The sequence below is a fragment of the Accipiter gentilis genome, chromosome 13, assembly GCF_929443795.1.
Source record: "Accipiter gentilis chromosome 13, bAccGen1.1, whole genome shotgun sequence".
NCBI classification, from domain to species: domain Eukaryota; kingdom Metazoa; phylum Chordata; class Aves; order Accipitriformes; family Accipitridae; genus Astur; species Astur gentilis.
The window spans coordinates 25712263-25730798 of NC_064892.1; the positions used below are offsets into that span (position 1 = coordinate 25712263).

At 35.5% G+C, this 18536-nt stretch overlaps 1 protein-coding gene across 3 annotated transcripts in view; it reads left to right on the top strand.

Moving 5' to 3' along the window:
• The window catches only part of DIAPH3 (diaphanous related formin 3), a 242630-nt gene that overhangs the window by 176516 nt on the left and 47578 nt on the right, over nt 1–18536 (top strand). For all 3 annotated transcript variants that reach the window (XM_049815693.1, XM_049815694.1, XM_049815695.1), the window contains 2 exons: nt 4023–4118; nt 4546–4605. In XM_049815693.1, the coding sequence (XP_049671650.1) occupies nt 4023–4118; nt 4546–4605 (156 nt within the window). The remainder of the gene's footprint in view (nt 1–4022; nt 4119–4545; nt 4606–18536) is intronic.

The window sequence follows — 18536 nt, forward strand, 5'->3', positions numbered from 1 at the left end:
ATACAGGAAAACTACTAGAGGAGTTTTTTAATTCAAGTTTCTATATACTCCATTTATTCTTCTGTTAACTGTTTTGCATGTCAATGGAAGCACTAATCTATAATTCAGTTTGTGACTACAGTATGTTTCAGATAAGTATGAAAAACAGATAGTACCCATAAATATGTTACAGCTATGCTACAAAAGTTGTGTTTTTGCAGTATTTCTATTCCATTATTTAAAATCTTTTTTTATTTATTCGATGGGTCTTTTTATAGTATAGCAGCTTATGCACCAGGATTTTTTTCTACTGAAAAATGTTAAGTTTTTGAAATAACTATGAAATCCATAGTAATCTTGGGTAGGCTTAAAAGGAAAGAGATGACATGCTGAAATAGGATTGAAATTTTTCTTCTGTTATTCCTACTTAAAACAAAGCTTATGAAGTCTTTTCCAGAAACATTTATGGTATCATTTTGGGGACTGTGATATTATTCAACCTTTTCTGAATTACTGTTACCCAAAATGCTTATAAACTTCCCTCCAGCATTCCTGTACCTCAATGTAATTCATGCCTTGGCCTTGAAATTTCTTCAAGCATCTCTTTGGTTTGAAACTATTCACTGAGTGTTTTCATTCCAGACATGAGCATTTTAGAGAACTGCATGACAGCAGATGGAGAAAGGAAAGGGGTTTTTTAAAACAAAAAATAAACAAACAAACAAAACAACAACACACCCAGAAAGCTGAATAAATAATCTGAGTGATTTTTTGTAAGGTATGTTCCAAGCTCTGTTAATAGCTGTGATAGTCCATTAGTCATAAGAGAGCAAACTTCAGCATAATAAAGCATGTTATACCAAACACAAAGCAAGAGGGGGAAAAAAAAAATAAAAAAATCTGTATTTCAGTCTTCATTCAGTCTTCAATGCTGTATCTGCCATGCATTATACAGAAAACAAATGTACTTAAAAGTTACACAAAATTATAAAGTATTTGCTAATTTTCCCCTATTTCTTTTTGTGTATAGCTCTCTTGTGTAATGTTGTTAACTAGTCTGGTAGTACAGAGTATAGAGAAAAGAGAAGAACTAAGGGTTACTGTTCCCTGGGTAAAACAGTGGCTGGTTGGCTGGGCCCAAAGGGTCATGGTGAATGGAGTTAAACCCAGTTGGTGCCTGGTCACAAGTGGTGTTCCCCAGGGCTCAGTACTGGGGCCAGTTCTGTTTAATATCTTTGGATATTAGTATCTTTATCAATGATCCAGATGAGGGGTTCAAGTGGACCCTCAGCAAGTTTGCAGGTGACACCAGGCTGGGTGGAAGTGTTGATCTGCTCGAGGGTAGGAAGGCTCTACAGAGGGGTCTGGACGGGCTGGATCAATGGGCTGAGGCCAACTGTGTGAGGTTCAACAAGGCCAAGTGCCGGGTCCTGCACTTGGGTCACAACAACCCCATGCAGCGCTACAGGCTTGGGGAAGAGTGGCTGGAAAGCTGCCTGGTGGAAAAAGACCTGGGGGTGCTGGTTGACAGCCGGCTGGATATGAGCCGGCAGTGTGCCCAGGTGGCCAAGAAGGCCAACGGCATCCTGGCCTGTATCAGAAATAGCGTGGCCAGCAGGAGCAGGGAGGTGATCGTCCCCCTGTACTCGGCACTGGTGAGGCCGCACCTCGAGTGCTGTGTTCAGTTTTGGGCCCCTCGCTACAGGAAAGACATGGAGGTGCTGGAGCGAGTCCAGAGAAGGGCAACCAAGTTGGTGAAGGGTCTAGAGCACAAGTCCTGTGAGGAGTGGCTGAGGGAACTGGGGTTGTTTAGCCTGGAGAAAAGGAGGCTGAGGGGAGACCTCATCGCTCTCTACACCTACCTGAAAGGAGGTTGTTAGTGAGGTGGGTGTTGGTCTCTTTTTCCAAATTGTACCAAGGGAGGTTATCAAGCATTGGCACAGGCTGCCCAGGGAAGTGGTGGAGTCACCATCCCTGGAGGTATTTAAAGGGCACGCAGATGTGGCACTCGGGGACGTGGTTTACTGGTGGACTTGGCAGTGTTAGGTTAATGGTTGGATTTGTTGATCTTAAAGGTCTTTTCCAACCTCAATTATTCCATGATTCTGAGGGTGTTCTCAGATTACAGTTTTGTTGTTTTAAGGACATCTTGGGAGAGCAGGAGATCAAATACTACAAGAAAGGAAAAGGATTCTCCTTAGAGGATATCTTTAGGAAATTCCAAAAATTAAACCAGTATCACCTTCTAAACACAAATATACATGTAGAATTAGCAGAAATTAAAGAATGGGTAAAAATGCAAGCAAAAGGAACAGAAGTGCCAACTAAATGCAATTTTTAATACAATTGGACAAAATGAGAATTTAAAATAAATTATTTTGGTCCTTCTGTAAATAACAAAGTAGTTGCTGGTGTAATAGAGAAAATGACAAAAAAGTTTATGAAAATCTAATTTAAATTTGAGTCAATGTTAGTGAACAATCTGTCATGAGATTTACATATGTTTATGTGTGTATTTCTATAGAATTTTTTGAATATAGAAATATAAACTCTTACAATTTTATGAGGAGATTACTTCTATGTTACTTTAAGTTACATTTGAAGGACATTTTTCTTTATTTTGTGGACAGGAAAGCTCAAATTTTATGCCTCTTTTTGTTATGCTTTCCTCTTCTGCTTTTAAGTGATATCCATGTTTAGGGTTCTCAGAAGCTAAATTAGATTCAAGTCTTGACATAGCGGTAGAAAATGAAAGCAAAAATGTTGGGTTTAGAACATTGTATTCATGATTTGGCCCTTGCTGATTTGACGGTACTTTTCCAGACCTTCCTCTCTGCAACTTTGAGCTTTTTTGGTCTGAATTATTTTTGTTGCCCTTGAAACCACTTACCTTAGAAAGATGCTAGAATGCTTTAAAGCTTAGTGAAAGAAGGAATTTATTTAATGGAGGGAAACAAATAGAAATAGTGTTGGAAAGCAAGATTTCCCATAATAATTTTGCCTCGTATTCAGGTCTAGAAGGTTGCCTTACTTCCTTACTTGTAGTCCAGGACTTTCAGAATTCCTTAAATTGGTGGCGTGGCATCTCGTTATACCCATCAGCTAGTTTAGATCCTGATTTGAATATTCACTGTTAGCAATAACTACAGAATCATGTGATATGTCTAACTGTATCCAAGGTGAGTGTTGACCTGGGGAGTTTTGCCCAGTGAGGCATAATGAGATTTCTATCATGTAATTCTTTATTCCTCTGTGGTGATTTTTTGTCATATAGTAAATCCCTGGAGTTATGTTCTTTGTCCTCCCAGGCATAGACACAAGGGCTTAACAAGGTTCAAAAATCTAACATTTTCTGATGTGTTTATTTGAGGAAATACAAGTAGAGCGTATAATGCTTGCATTTAGTTATAATCTCAAAGTAACATTGATAATTCTTTCAGGGGATATTATAAATACATGTGTAATGCGGTGAGTAGAATTTTCCTGAACTACATCAATTATTTAATATTGGCCAGAGGTTATTAAATACGAAGAGAAAATGGCTTTTGATTAAAGCTACCTGTGGATATTCCTCTGTATCCTATCCAGTCCAATATTGTTCACTCAGCTTCCTGCTGAGAAACAATTTCAACTTTTTATAACAATAACTGAAATGATCTCTTGTCTAATATAGCAAATCATTTAAGGGACAGCTCTTGAATGCTGACATGAAACTGATTATTTACAGTTGCAAAAGGGTACTGAAATGAAAACATGAGTGAAATGACATTTCACTTAAAACTATGCTTGACTCTCAGTATAGAGAAAGAGGAATGTGAAATGAATCGATTAAAATTTGGCCTAGCTCAATGTATAGAAGACCAGATCTGTTGTGATTAATTGCAAGAGAACTATTTGTGAATGTTAAAACCCAGGTCTAAGTTTGAAATAAATAGTTTTAGTAATACCATTAATAGCTTTTATTGTTGTTGTTTATTGTTATTATTATTTATGCTTTGATACTGCTGCGGTAACTTAGAAGGTTCCTTCTCTCTCCTTTACAGAAGGTGAGGAGACTGGAGTGATGGATAGCCTATTGGAGGCCTTGCAATCAGGTGCAGCTTTTCGAGACCGAAGGAAAAGGACACCAAGGGCTAAAGGTGAATTTTCTATTTTACATTTTGTTTTCCAGAGAAGGTTAAAAGCATTACGGGTCCAGTGCTCTAGAACTTAAATGCTATTGTGTTTCATTCTTTCTTGCAATGACAACTTTCAGGGATGTTCAGGCTGTTTTGCTGATGTCAGTAGCACTTTGGAGATTAATTTATTGAACTTAGCATAGCCTGGTTATTATGACAAGACTCTTCAATGCAGCCACATGTACTTTAACTTTTTAGGGTTTACAGTTGTATGGGGGAAGTAAAAGTCATCTTGCCCCTTAATTTAATCAGATTATTTCACTGGTATGTAACTATCACTTTACTTATAGAAATATCTAATTTCTAAATAATTCTACTTAGTAATGTTGTTATACTCCAGTAACTTTCAAAGGTGTGTTTTATTTCCATTGTTTCCTTGCTTTTGCAGATGTACCACAAAATCTCAGTCCAACTACACAGCGGCCTGTGCTGAAAGCTTGTAACCATGGTAATGAACCATATTCATGAATTGCATGCTCTTCTTAACTTAGCTTATGTAGTTGATCTGTGCTTTCAAAAGACTGCTGTGATTTTTTCAGTCTTCTACATTAGTGGAATACTGAAACCATATCAGAACCTGCTTTTTAAGAATCACCTGAATATTGCATTCTGAAACTATACTTACTGATTACTTTGCAAAGCTCTTCTATCTTTTTTTTTGGGGGTGTGGGGGGGGGATTTAGTTAAAGCTTGGTTATATTTTTAAATGTAGTACTTTTATAATCTTTAAGAACAATTATGCAAGGATTTTATAATGGATTGTGGAACTATAATAGAAAACAGAGATTGTAGAACATTTTAAATGTTACTAAGTGTTTGTGATACCGAATCACAGAACTTTGCATTCATTCTGTTTGTCTTGGTTTTCTTGATACTATAGCTGGAATGGTTTAAGCTATCATTTACCAGTATAATTCAAAAGTGAAGGTGTGTCAGCAAAGTAAAAGTAAATTAATCAGTTATTTCATGGCAAAACATTTCTCCAAATTTTGAGCATGAGTCTTATGCATATGTTTATTCATAAACTCCTGAATTATCTCACTGTAATCGGTAGGACTTGCTCATATGTGAAAAGTAATAATGAGGGCCTGGGTGCCTGTTAGCTTTGTTTGTTAGACAATCTGCAGAATATTATTATATTAGCTGTGTTTTAATTAAGCTTGAGAAGTCCAGAGTGACTGTTTTCAGTGGCTTATAAAAGGTTATGTAAGTAGTACCTCCATTAAAGAATAATTTTCTTTGAAACTTAAAGAAAAAAAAAAAATCTCCTCAGTTTTTAAGGTGGAATACGTTATCCTTTGATATTTAAATATCATCCAATTGTTGATATTAATTGTACCTCATGTTTAAGTGTTTATTTCTTAAATGTCTGTAGCAAAAAAAGAATGTACAGAATTTGGCATTATTAAACATAAAATTAAAGAATTTAGAGCTGGAAGGACAATTTAAAGGTAATTCACTTATAGGAATTGGCTCAAAAAAGAATCAAATATATTTGACAGGTGCTTGTCTGGCACATAACATATCGATATTTGAATAATGACTACAGAGCACATCTGAATTTATCCTGTAAGTGTTTCTGCTTTTAAGAACAATCATGTGAATATTGCTTCTTTTCAAGCCATTCTATCTATCTGGCTGTCTGTGGACAGACAGTGTAGTTTACAGTTTTCAAACTAACTGCATTTGCACAAACATTAGGACTATGTTTTATGCTTCAGGTTGTTAACAAAACACCAAAAACAAACTAAACCTCCCCCCCCCACCCCCCAAGAAAAAAAAAAAAAAAAAAAAAAAAAAAAAAAAAAAAAACCAAACAACCCCGGATTTTAATTCTGCAAAATCTTAGTCTAACCCAGGGACTGATTTGTACATCAGATGGGTATAATTTGATACTGAAGTTTGAAGTTCAGACATTTGATTTGGAGAGAAGAGTAAAAGTAAACTCTTGGATTTTTTGTTGTTTTTACCAAAGTCAGTTTTTCTGTAGAGCATTTTGAGACAGTCTGATTCTAAGACATTTTAAAATGAATTCAGCTTTTCTTTCACCTGTCTTGTTAGCTCGGGAACATGATAATACAACTCTGAGCTTGCTTTTAAGGAATTCATTAGTATGTTTTTGATTTGTTGACACTTGTCACAATGTCTACATGTTACATCTTCCTATCTTGAGCCAAACAGAGCACTAAACTTGGTGTAGATTATGGTGAGTTCACTTATAAAAGTCTTTTTCACTTTTTGATAGAAATGTATGGTCATTAGTTGCTTTGAGTTCAGCTTGAGGTGTTTTGGGGGGTTGGTTGTTTTTTTTTTCCTGTTCAAAGTCTGTATAGGTAAGTTGAGATTTGTTACTGGGAAATCAAAAATTATGTAGTCTGCATACTATCTGGAATGAATACTAGACCCTGAGTATTGAAGTTCATTTTTAGATAATAATAACCTCACTAAAGTTAACAATGTGGCCAGTCAAAGCAAGAATTACAATGGTAAAGTTTCTTTAATTTTCTGTTTCTGAGTTCAACAATATATAATGTCAGGGTTTTTTCAGTATTATCCTCTGTAACATTTTTTCTTGGACTTCATATCTAATATAGTTACATTTGCAATAATCTCTTCTTTCTATGTATATGTGTATAATAAGTGATGAATACTGTATATAATGGTTTATTACATATAAACTGTATAAGCAAGAAGTCTGTGATTTCAGCCCACTTGAGAAAAATTGGGATATGTCATTAGACAGAAGTATTGGCTTGGTCTTTCAGTGATTGGCTATTTTTCCCAACCTAAAATTTCAAATGGATGCTAGGTTTTGTATCATGGCAAAAAAGCCACTGGCTTAGTCTAAGCTTAAAATATGTGGAGACTGATAAAAGCCCTCAAGCAGCAATTCAAGCACTTTCCTTTTTTGCTTCTGTAGTGGTTTTGGCTGTGGGTTAACTGGTAACTGGTTTGGTTACTGCTTATTCTGCTGAGACTAACAGATTCACTTGTAGTAGATGTACATTATGACACACTGCAGATTCATACCTAGGATGAACTTCTTTGACTCATCATGCAGTCAAAAAGAATTACAAGCCATGACTTGAAATGTCTGTCCTCTGAATCATTCAGAGTGTAGCAATCTCTTTTGGGCAGGTGCCATCAAGTTCTAGCTAATCTCTTCAGTTTCAAAACAAAACAAAAACAAGCAAATGAACGAAAATTGCTTTAGTCTTTATGATTGAAGATATTTCTCTAAAACAAGTGGAATACAAATCAGACCCAAGCGCAGATGGGAACTAGAGTAGTGGCTCCGTGTCTCACAGGGGATGGCAAGGGAGAGAAATACAGCCAGAATGCACGCTTTCTCCATAGCTGTAATATAAATGGAAGAAGGAAAGAAATCTCTCTAACCATTGCCATTGTCATCCTCAGTTCAGTACTGCTCAAGGTACCAAACTATCACTTGCTCCTGAGACTGAGCCAAGCCAAGCCCTATAAAACACAATACTACAGAGGAGCAAGGCAATGCTACTTAGCTGTAGAACTAAGAACTGAAATTGTTTCCTTTAACTAAATGGACTGCTTAAAAAAAAAAAAAAAAAAAAAAAGATGAATAGTACCTTTAGTGGAATGCTAGCCATTGGTTGGCCATTTTTCTCTTCATTACCTGTTGAGCTCCCCAGAAAGCTCTGGTAGTGTTCAGCTGATATTTCTGGTTAAGAAGGAGTACTGGTTCTTATGCTGTATACCAGGGTAGCCTCTTGGGTGTGTTATTTTATTTTTAGTCCTACTGCACTCTTCCTTTATTGAGCAGATTGCCTCTTTCTAATATGGTATGTGGTTTTTGTCGCGTCTAAATCTATTTCTGTGATCAGAATTACCAATTGTATTTTTTCTGCTTGTGACAAGGCCCATCAAGTCAGATAATTTCTTGCTGAGGAAAAGCCCTGCTGCATAACTTATAAAAATAATATCGAATTGGAATTGCTAGATCTTGGAAATGTTCTAACACCTTAAGAATACAAATCATTGTCACTAGATTTTTGTTGACATAGGTAGGATTGGTATATTTATTTCCTTTGTTTCCATTCATAGTGCTTTGTATTATTCAATTAACAACTCAATTACTTATATGTTCAAAAATACCTGTTAATGTTACAGTTTGCTGTAACTGCAAAGAGCCATAAATTGCAGTAAATATTGTGGTATATGCTTTTGCTGCAATTCCCATTCAGAGCACTGTATGACACAAGCAGAATATTAGTATAGTTTTAGCGTTGTACTTTGGTAAGGTTTTGGTTCAATAGCATCTAACAGGGGAGCTTTTTTATTTTATTTAGGGAGCAGAAGAAAGCACTTAATTTTCAATGATCAGGATTTTGCACATTAGAAGATCATTTCAAGCAGCTAATAGCTATGGCTGATCTGAGTTTATCAATTATTTACAACAACAGTCAAGGCATATTTGCAGCTTGCACATTTATTTCAAGCTAGTTAACTTCAAATACACATAGCAGCATATCCAAGGCAGCACAGAGCCCACTGCAGCACAGAAAGCTGCATTATTCACTAACTTTTCGGTCAGGCTTTGCAGCCTGCATCAAGTTCTCTGCTGCTATGGCTACACATTTATTTGCAGTAACATTAGCCAAGGTAATGTTATCTGAAATGCATGAATACAAATTTGAGATGCAGCTTTGATTGCATGTATTTATATCTCAAATGCAGCAGAAAGTGTTCTTCTTTACAAGTAGATTGTATTCCAAATGCTGTGAGTAAAGAAAAGCTATAATAAAATGGAAGTAAAAAAATACAGGTTGCTTTTTGTGACTGCAAAGGTTGAAAGAAATCTTTCTGTTGCAATGAGTAAATGAGTTGTGGACTATACTTCCAAAGGTAAAAATAAGGTCTTGTTTCTATATTCAAATCAAACCTCCATGGTAAGTGATAGTCATAATTACTATAGCTGTTTGTTCATAAATCTATAAACAATGGAATAATTTTCATGTCACATTTAGCCTGAAGCATTTCAAACACCTCTGTTAAATAAAATCCTTGTCAAGCAATGTCATTCTGGTCCCAATTATGCAGAAGAAAACCCTTTTTTCATGTTCGTTGGGTTTTTTTCATCTTTTATTCGTAATAGAACTGTCATCTGAGGTTCATATTAGTGTCTCTGCCACCTTATTTTTGACAATCATAGCTGACAGTGAGCTCAGGCTCATCTTAATTCTTGAAACTGCCAGTGCCACCACTTAGAGGTCACTATTTTATTTCATCGTTGCTGTATAAGGCAGCAAACTATGACTGACATTTCAACCTAATTTCTCCTTATTTTTTTCTTAAGGCTATGTACGTTGCTATCTTTTCCACAACTGTATGTAGGGAACATTAGGAAGTACCTAACACTGGAGAAATAATGAAACCTGTGAAGACAACTTTTTACCCAGTACATGTTAATAGTAAAGATGCATTCTTGAGCACTGCCACTGCTTCATGGTAGATACTGTTTGAAGGCATTATGCATGTTAGCCTATTCTTGTTTCTGTATGTGATCTAAAAACGTCAGTGTTTGTACCTCTGGTGGAGAAAATTTTTGTAAGGCGCTGTGAAGTTTTACTCAATAGACAAGTTTCTTTGGCAGGAGACTTGGAATATCTGTAGGCACTGTTAAGAAATGAAAACATTCAATAAGATTTCTATTAAAAAAAACCCAAAACCTAGTTCTCACTTGTTCCCATTTTAAGACCAAAGCTTCACTTCAATATTGACTTCATAGGTCAAGTAAAATTGCTGCTTATTCTAACAGAAATAATTCCCCTGAAACCATCTGCAGTGTTTATAATAAAGAGGTTTTTTCCTAGAGCAGGCAGCAGAGTTCAAAGAAACTGTGACTATAAGAGTCAATTTTGCATGTGTGGAAAAAAAGATCCAGACAAGGAAAGTGAATGTACTAATTTTTGTTTGGAACTATTTCTGCATTGCCATAGGTGCATACACATACAGTCTCTCATAGAGATGACCCTGAAGAATTTACATTCCAAAATATCTAGGAATAAGACTAATTTTGATGCAAAGTTTTTAGGATCTTTTTCTAACAATCTCCCTCTCTTGTAATTTAATGTTGGAGTGGAGAAAGTATTCAAGTCAGAAGGTATGACAGCCAGCAAGAAGAGCTTTGGATGAAAAAAAAACAAAATTAGATAATTTTTTTTCCAGAGTCTTTCCAACAAAGTTAATAAAAACAAATTTTATAATAAAGACTGACATAAAAAGAGGTATAAAATACTTGTTTATTTAATTAATTAATTGATGCCAAATGCTGCAAAATGGATGCAAGCTCTGTTAAGAATGGAGAAGGGTACTTCAAATTAGTAGTAAATGCATATTAGTACTGTAAAAATATTGGTATAGACAGAAGAAAATAATTTTTGTTAACTTGCCCTTAGTATAAGCCAAACACTGTCAACCTTGGCAGTACCTGTATTTAGAAAAGGAGGAATTGTAATCCTACAAAAAATGTCTGTGTCTGTTTTATTATTCCTCTTATAAAGTCTTGTGAGATTTTCCTTATCAATTCACATGAGTATGGTGACACACACATCCTCCATTCTGTGTCTTATCATAAAGAATTATATGTGAGCGTAATATAGACAAGAAAGAGAACCAAAGCTCTTTAAAAGTAAAAATTTTAGGTGCCACCGTGAGGCAAGGTGGACCTAGTGGAGCTTATTCTCCAGAGGTTTGATAACTCCATTTCTAAAGTGAGACCTTGTGAAGATGTCAAGTTAGGCACTCAGAAGAGCTAATTGCTTTTGTAAATATCTTGCCAGTGTTCATCGGTACTAGTTGAGTAAGACTACTTCTCTCAAGGGAGGCAAGGACATTTTCTGCAAGATAAGAACTGTGGCAAAGAGGTGACATTTGAAAGCAGTGACACTGTATATTCTATAATTGCACATACAGTAAATGTCAGCTTCATAATTGTCTAGCTAGGTAACCAGATTTCCAAAAGCTATGGCAGGCAAGTTATATATTCAAAGCAGTATTCTGAATATGCAGCACTGGACAATCTTAAATCTGCAAAGGGAGCTGTAAATTACCAACAATTTACCCATATTTGTTTTTTCATTGTTTAGTCATGCAGAACTTCCTATTTGAAGACAATTACTGAGTTGGTCTGTATAGCAAAGAGGTTCTGTCACTTCTCAGAGTACTTTTCAAGTCTCTTCCGTATTTGTTAAACAAGATTTTAGGTATAAATTTACCAGACTCTTTCACTTCTGTTTTCTGAATACTAAGAACAAGTAATATCAAAACTCCTGCTTCTTTCTTCAAAGGCTTTAAGAACTCTGATCCAGATAGAATAAATGATGTATCTATTGACTGAACAAAAGCCATAATGCTCTTTATATTGTTATATATATATTTATATCTTCTTTAAGTGTTTAGCTTTCTTTACACAAAAAAAAAAAAAAAGTGAAACGTTGGATAGGGAAATTTCATCAACTGGATGTAAGAAATGAGCTTTCTCTGGTTAAAAGCCTCCACTGGGGACAAAATCTGAGATGGAAACAAATGGTGTATCAGCCCTGACCTGGGTCTGTTTTGTGACTCAGGTGATGTCTGGTTAATGCAACATTGTTTAGTCAGTAATTCAAAAAATGTAGAGAAAGCACAAAATATTACTCATGAAATTCTTTAAGCACACTTCTTAATTCGTCTTTCCTGAATGTGTTTTCTTAATATTCTGGCTTTTTTTTCCTCCTTTAGGAAAATTTAGTTTCATTTTTTTCCTAAGTGGCTGTTGCAACAGAGCAAAACTGTACAGTGTAAAAGAAATACTGGAGTTATGTTTCTGCCTGATTTTTTTCATTATAAGCCAATGCTCTGCAAAGGTACAAATAAAGGACATTAAATAGATGCAGGGAAACCAAGTGTATCCTGTAGCTTCTTCCCTTTGTTGGGGTAGGAACACTTGGAAGTTTTGGAATACTCTGAAGAGAAATTGGCATTTAAGTTGAACCAGAACTGGTAGTTGTGTCTGTAAGTTGCTTGATAAATGCAATATCATCTTTGTTTTATTCCAAAAATAGATGAGTCCTGTGTATTTCCATCATACATGCCTAAGGCAAAATCTACATCAATCAGCCAGCAAAATAATCAGAAGCCTCAAGAGACGTTTTCTTGGTGGCTCAAACTTAGAGATCATAAATAGTAAAGGAAGGAAGTACAGGGGGCAAATGCAGCTTTCACACGAATGGCAGAAGGAAAGATGGTAGCCAGACTTACAGTGAATGATCTGGAATAGTGTGAGGTAGTTGGACTGTAACTCCTCTTTTCTTATGTTGATGTGGCTTACAAATCCAAGATGAGAAGCTATAGCTTAAGTAATTTCAGGAAAGAATATTTGGATTTTGGAGGATATTAGGCTAATGAAGAATCTATTCACTTTCAGCATACACTTTAAATTAGTTTGACCCTTGCTTTTGCATGGTTATGTCTTTTTAAAAAAAAAAAAAAACTTTTTAAAGCAAGTTCATTTTAACCAAACGGAAAAATTACTTGATGTCTATCCAATTTCTTAGCAGATTTTACTTCATCAAGATTTGCAAAAATCAGGATTGCTAATATATAGTCTTTCTTTCTTTGAAAGACTAACAATGCCTTGTTAGTAGCATGGTCTGTCTGTTACAATATTTTGTCATGATATCTTAAAAAAGAAGACCTTTTTGTAATGGTGAGGGTTTTTTATTTTATCGGGGGGAAAGAGTTTTTCTCATGCTTTATTGTCTCATTCTATTTATCTAACTCCATAAAGAGGAATCAAAGAAAAACTGTTATCTGACCCTACTACTTTGACCGTATTTGCCTTAGGTTTTCAAAAAACTAAAAACTGACATTTAGAAACATCAGAAACCTATTATTCTACATTGTATTCAAACTTGCAGCCCTTGATTTTTTCTCTCTTTGTGGCATAGCAAAACGATAAAATAAGAAATTGAAAAGATGACATCGAGAATACTTAGTGTCATAAACAGGGAAATGGAATGACATATCAGCAGATTTTCAGCATGGGCAAATAATTATTGCAGAGTTTTTTCCTTTTATCTGTTTTCTTAGGCTTTAAACCTGTTTCTTTGTATTTGAAAAGAGATGAGTGTACATGGTACGTTACAGTATAGTGCACATACAGGTACTTGAATTGGCTCTGGATGGACTACTTTGTCTATCTGAAGCAGGATAGCTTTTAGGTCAGGAACTAGTTTGGGTATCACAAACAAGTTTGGGGGTTTCGTAACAAACTTGGGTATCTGTGTACAGCACCTAATCGAGCTATGCGGTTTCAGGAGGATGTCCAAGAATTATAACAAGCCTTGAACCACAGGAAAGTAGGATGCACTGCCATAATGAACAATCTTTTCATAGGTTTCTTTTCTATTACTGAAATCTGAATTAACTAATTTAATAGGTTATATATTTTTTATATCTAGAATCATTTTGTCACTTGGGTTCTTCCCTGCCATTTGGGAACCTGTACTGACCAGAAAGACAGCATTTTCTGGTAATTGCTTTTCATAAACAGAAAGAGGGAAACCATTTTAAATAATCTGAAAAGAAGATATGCCTCCCATTTTGCTCGATTTACTGACAGTTTGTTTTATTTAAAATATGAGATGAATTTCTACTTCACAAAAAAAAAAGTTGTAATAGTGGGAAATGGAGAAGATTGTATTAATATTATAGATATTTGTCGCATGGAATGGAATCAAATCACCACTGGTTTGGTATAAATGTCTTGGATAAAAGAGCTTAATAGAACCACAGGTAGACTATTTATTGGCAAACGCCTGCCTAATGCAACAAAAATTGATAGGTTGATATTTTGATGGTTAGAGCTTCCAGGTCATGGTATGCATTTTACTGCAGTCACTGGATTTTTGTGGCAGGAATCATCATCAGCCTTCCCCATTCAATATGAGTGTTTGAATCACTAGACTTGGTAAGATCTGTTCTTCACAGTGAAACTCTGTGAGTAGAGGGGCTAATGAACAGAAGGGAACTTTCCAGGGATATGGAAAACATAGCTTAAATCCTTTCCCTGAGGGACTAATGGAATCTGGGTGAACCATGGTTAAATGCAGCTGAGTGAGAGTTTTCATTACCTGGGTTGACTTTGGTACCTAAATTTTACTGGTCTTTGGTAACTGAATTTATTAACAGCAGAAGAAATTAGTATCAGAATTGCGTGCCTTAACTGAGAAGCAGTGGTTTGAGGTACTACGGATGTGTTAGCCAGAGAAAAAAGTCTTCAAGGTGGAGACTGATGGGTTACACTGATCTTCCATTTGTTTTCTCTAGCCTCTGGAGAAGGGATCAGAATATATACTCTATTAATACATAGAGGCTTTTATTGCTTTTATAGCTTTGTATAAGGTTGGGGGTTGGGTTGGTTTTTACTGTAGTCATAATTACATTTGGTGATTTTTATTTTTTTTATGTTTCCTTAGTTTCAAAAGTAGAGATTCCTCCTCAAATACTTTACTTCAATTACTTGCCAAAATTGCTTTCTCTTCCCATAAGAACTGTCTCTTGAGAAATTTATCTGAGGACCTATTCTTATTTCAGTGGGGTGCATTTTATTGCTGTCATTACCAGAGAAGGGAGACTTAATATACTTTCCTACGTTCTAAAATGCAGATATTTTCACTGATCCATCTTTTCCATGAGAAAGTGAACTTTATGATGTCTAATGTTTCACTCTACCATCATTAGCTCAAGAACTGGGTGAGTCAGTCAAATGATTCCAAACCTGCTGATAACCCACATGAACACCATGCCAAAGTAGGCAGTTAGGCTGATGGAGGAGCCTGGGGAGGACTGTTAAATTTCAGTCAGTGTTTAAAAAATGAGATGAGAGAGATTAAATGAGACCTACATCAAAAGAAATGCTAGAAACTGCTAGAATGCCCTACCCTTTCCTCTGGTCCTAAACCATTCGGGGTGGGAGGGGGCTTTGTTTGCTTTGGTTTTGGGTGGTTTGGTATTTTTCCCAGTTTACATTGTTTAGTTCTTAAGCTGAGATCTACAGGGTCTGCTTTAAAGATGTACTGAACACCTACAATTGCAATGAAAACAGTAGGACCAAAGCACTAAACACATTAAGTGCTTTATAATGTTAATTACTCTGGGATATCAGGTATTAAGTATTTTTAACTGATCTCCCAAAATTAATGTATCTATTTATTCTCTTGAAGAGCTAAAATACCTCATAGATAACAGATACACAATTTAGAGAACTTAGGCTCTTTATACTGTCTAGAGAGTGGGACATAGCCATCTTACACAGGAGTTAGCTTATATAAATTGTTAATAGTCAATGAGTTCAGGCCTCAAAGTGCTTGAGGCTGAGAGAGCTGAAGAGGTTTCTCCATGTTTTAGTTCTCTATCTATAATAAAGTTAATAAAACATGGCACAGTGCACTCAATACTGAAGATAAAACAATAGCTTGAATAGTTGCTCTTTAAATTAGTACATTCTGTCCTAGGCAACCTGGGAGGGGGGAAGTAATTATTTTACAATGCATATATATAAAATTTACATTAAATTTGGATTCCTGACTTTGTTGTGCTTCCAAATTCTAGTACTTTGATACTCAGCTCTTTCCCTTTACTATAGAGTGTGTATATGTAATTTATATTATACCGCTAGCTGCAATGATAATATTTTTGAGTGTACTAATGTTTCATTAGACTAGTTGGATTAAAAGTAAATGAATCCGTACTGTGGCTTTAAGTTATGTAGCCTTCCTGGTATACGAGGTAAGTTCATAATTGCAGCATAAAGAGTAAATCAGGATTGATGAGTGAGTAGTTGCAAACTCTGTTCTGGCTATTCAGCACGGAATAAGTACTTTGCTATCAGGTAATCCCTAGTTTTATAATTGTACTGTAGATGGTAGTCTTCCCCTTTCTCTAAGAAATACAAAATCGTTTTAATTCTGTGTTATCCATCATCAGGCAACTACTCAAAAAAGTAACATTCTTAAATGCTCTCAAATGTCCAGTAGCAAAAATAAATGAAGGGCAGAGTGCATTAAGGGATTTCCAGTTGTGTCTCACAGGGCAGAGAAAACTGCTGTGAGAGAGCTCTTGGGATGGCTCCTACTCTTGCTGCCTTTAGCAATAGCTTCCTGACTAATCAGTCTCCAAGCTTACCCCAGTGCTTTAAGTCTGTTCTTTCTCTGTTGCCAGCTGCTGACTGAAAACAGAACACAGCCAATTACTCTCCGCTGAGTTTACCCAGTCTCTGTTTATCCACCTAACAGCAGTTGCTCTGAGATCATTTTATTGAAAATTTGTTATGTAGTGAGATCTCCTCTTATAAAATGTTGGGTTTGTTTCAGTGGGGTCAAAAATACGTAAATCTTACGTATCCAAGTCTAAGATTGGGTATTATATTATTTGGAATAGTTGCTTCCTATGGGAGGTAAACCAAAGCATGCTGAAGTGGAATTATTTTCTTCTTTTTCCATGTTCCAATCACAGTCAATTAAAAAAAGGTTAGTCTTCATCATTAAAAGTTAAAAAATAAACTGTTAATGACTGTGTCTTTAATTGAGGATACTACTAGCTATATCCCAAATTTCTTGGTTTGGGATCTGATCTTCCTTCATGGATTTTTTTCTCCTCCTGTCTAGTTATTTCTGAAGCCATATGAGTGATACCTAATGATAGTTTTTCTTGTTCCTCAACCACGTCTTGTCGCTTCCTTATTCTAAGCCCATCTTTCTTACTCATTTATCAGTGCTATAGTACATTACATTAGCACATTCAACAGTAGCACTTAACTGTAGTATATAAAACATTTTACTCCTACTTCAGTCTGTAACTGCAGACTTAGCCTAATAAAAAGGGCATTTTTGACCTGTCCCAATAAACTGTAAAATGCAGTGTGGCCTAAATGAGAGTATTACTTATTATAGAAATCTTGTACACTCACATTAGCCATAAAGCTTTGGTGAAAATGTGCATGTTGAAGGAACTAAGCAGCCAGAAAGGCTGCAAAGGGATCTCCAGCTAATCTTTTCTGGGAAAGCTGTAGTAACACAAAATGCAGTATACTTTTGATTGTTGTTTTTCTAATATCCAAAAGTACAAAGGGATGCATTAGAAAATTATGGTTTAGCTACTTAAGAGAAAGCTAAATGAGATGCAGGTCAGCAATAATTTAAAGTACTGTTCAAACTTCATAAAATATTTTTAAATTAAATAGCCATACTGTTTATGTCCTTTTAAAGATCTGGGGGAAAGGTAGCAGGGCAGGGTTCAAACATCATACACTTAGATATCCCTTCCAAAACTCTGTGTCACTCAGAATCTGGATTTGCTCAGAAATTGCTATAAGGTGCACTTTAAGAACTGCTAGCTCTGGTATTGTACCATGCAATCCAACAAGGTTTTCTTCATCTCTGTTTCTACAGTGCTACTACACTGAGTAGTCGCAGGGTATTTTCTCTTCTACTTAACACTTCTCTGCTTTAATGTAGCTCATTTTAAAAAAATAAAAAACAAACAAAACAAACAAAAACAAACCACAACTAAAAAACCCCCAGGAGTTACTTCTTATTTTTAGTTTGAAAATCTTTATTCCCTTAGCCTGCATTGACATAGTGGAAGTTATTTAAATGTTTGCAGTAATACATTTCTGCAAGTGATAAGAAAACTTATTTGGTCAAGAACACTTTTTAACAAGAATACGAACTGTATTTTATATGGAAATAAAATTTGACTAAAACTAATCTTCCAAGGTTGAAGCTAAACTGAACAACTTAGGGAGAACAATAGGAAAATAGGAGAAATCTGAAAGCTCTTTTTAAGCTGCCAATGTGTATGTTAGTAAAGAGCACACTCCCCTGCCTTATGCTCTTGGCTTCAGTTGCAGGTTTCAGCATTAATTTTTATTTTAGTTATTAACGTGGAATTCTCTTTACATCAAATTGTCCACCTTCAAAAACCAAATTGAGTGCAGTAAAATTTTATAATCTGTTCATTTTCTTGGAATATGATGAGCATGCTAGTGGAGAAGTCCACTTAAAGGTGCTTTATATTCAGAAAACACTGCAGCATTGCTGCCCTAAACAAGATTTTCAGATTTTGGAGCTAATGGTATGCTTGGTACACTTGCATGAGGTATACTGGCAAGAACTAGAAAAACTAAAAAAACATATTTCCCTTGAATTATTTTGTTCCATTGAAGCGCAGTGCTTCTCTATAGTATCAACTTCTGTTGCGTCTCTTCGGGACAAAAAGAGTTTGGTGGTTCTCACACTGCATAATATTAAAAGTATCATAATTGGTACTTGAAGTCCTTTTACCATGTTCTTGTTTGGT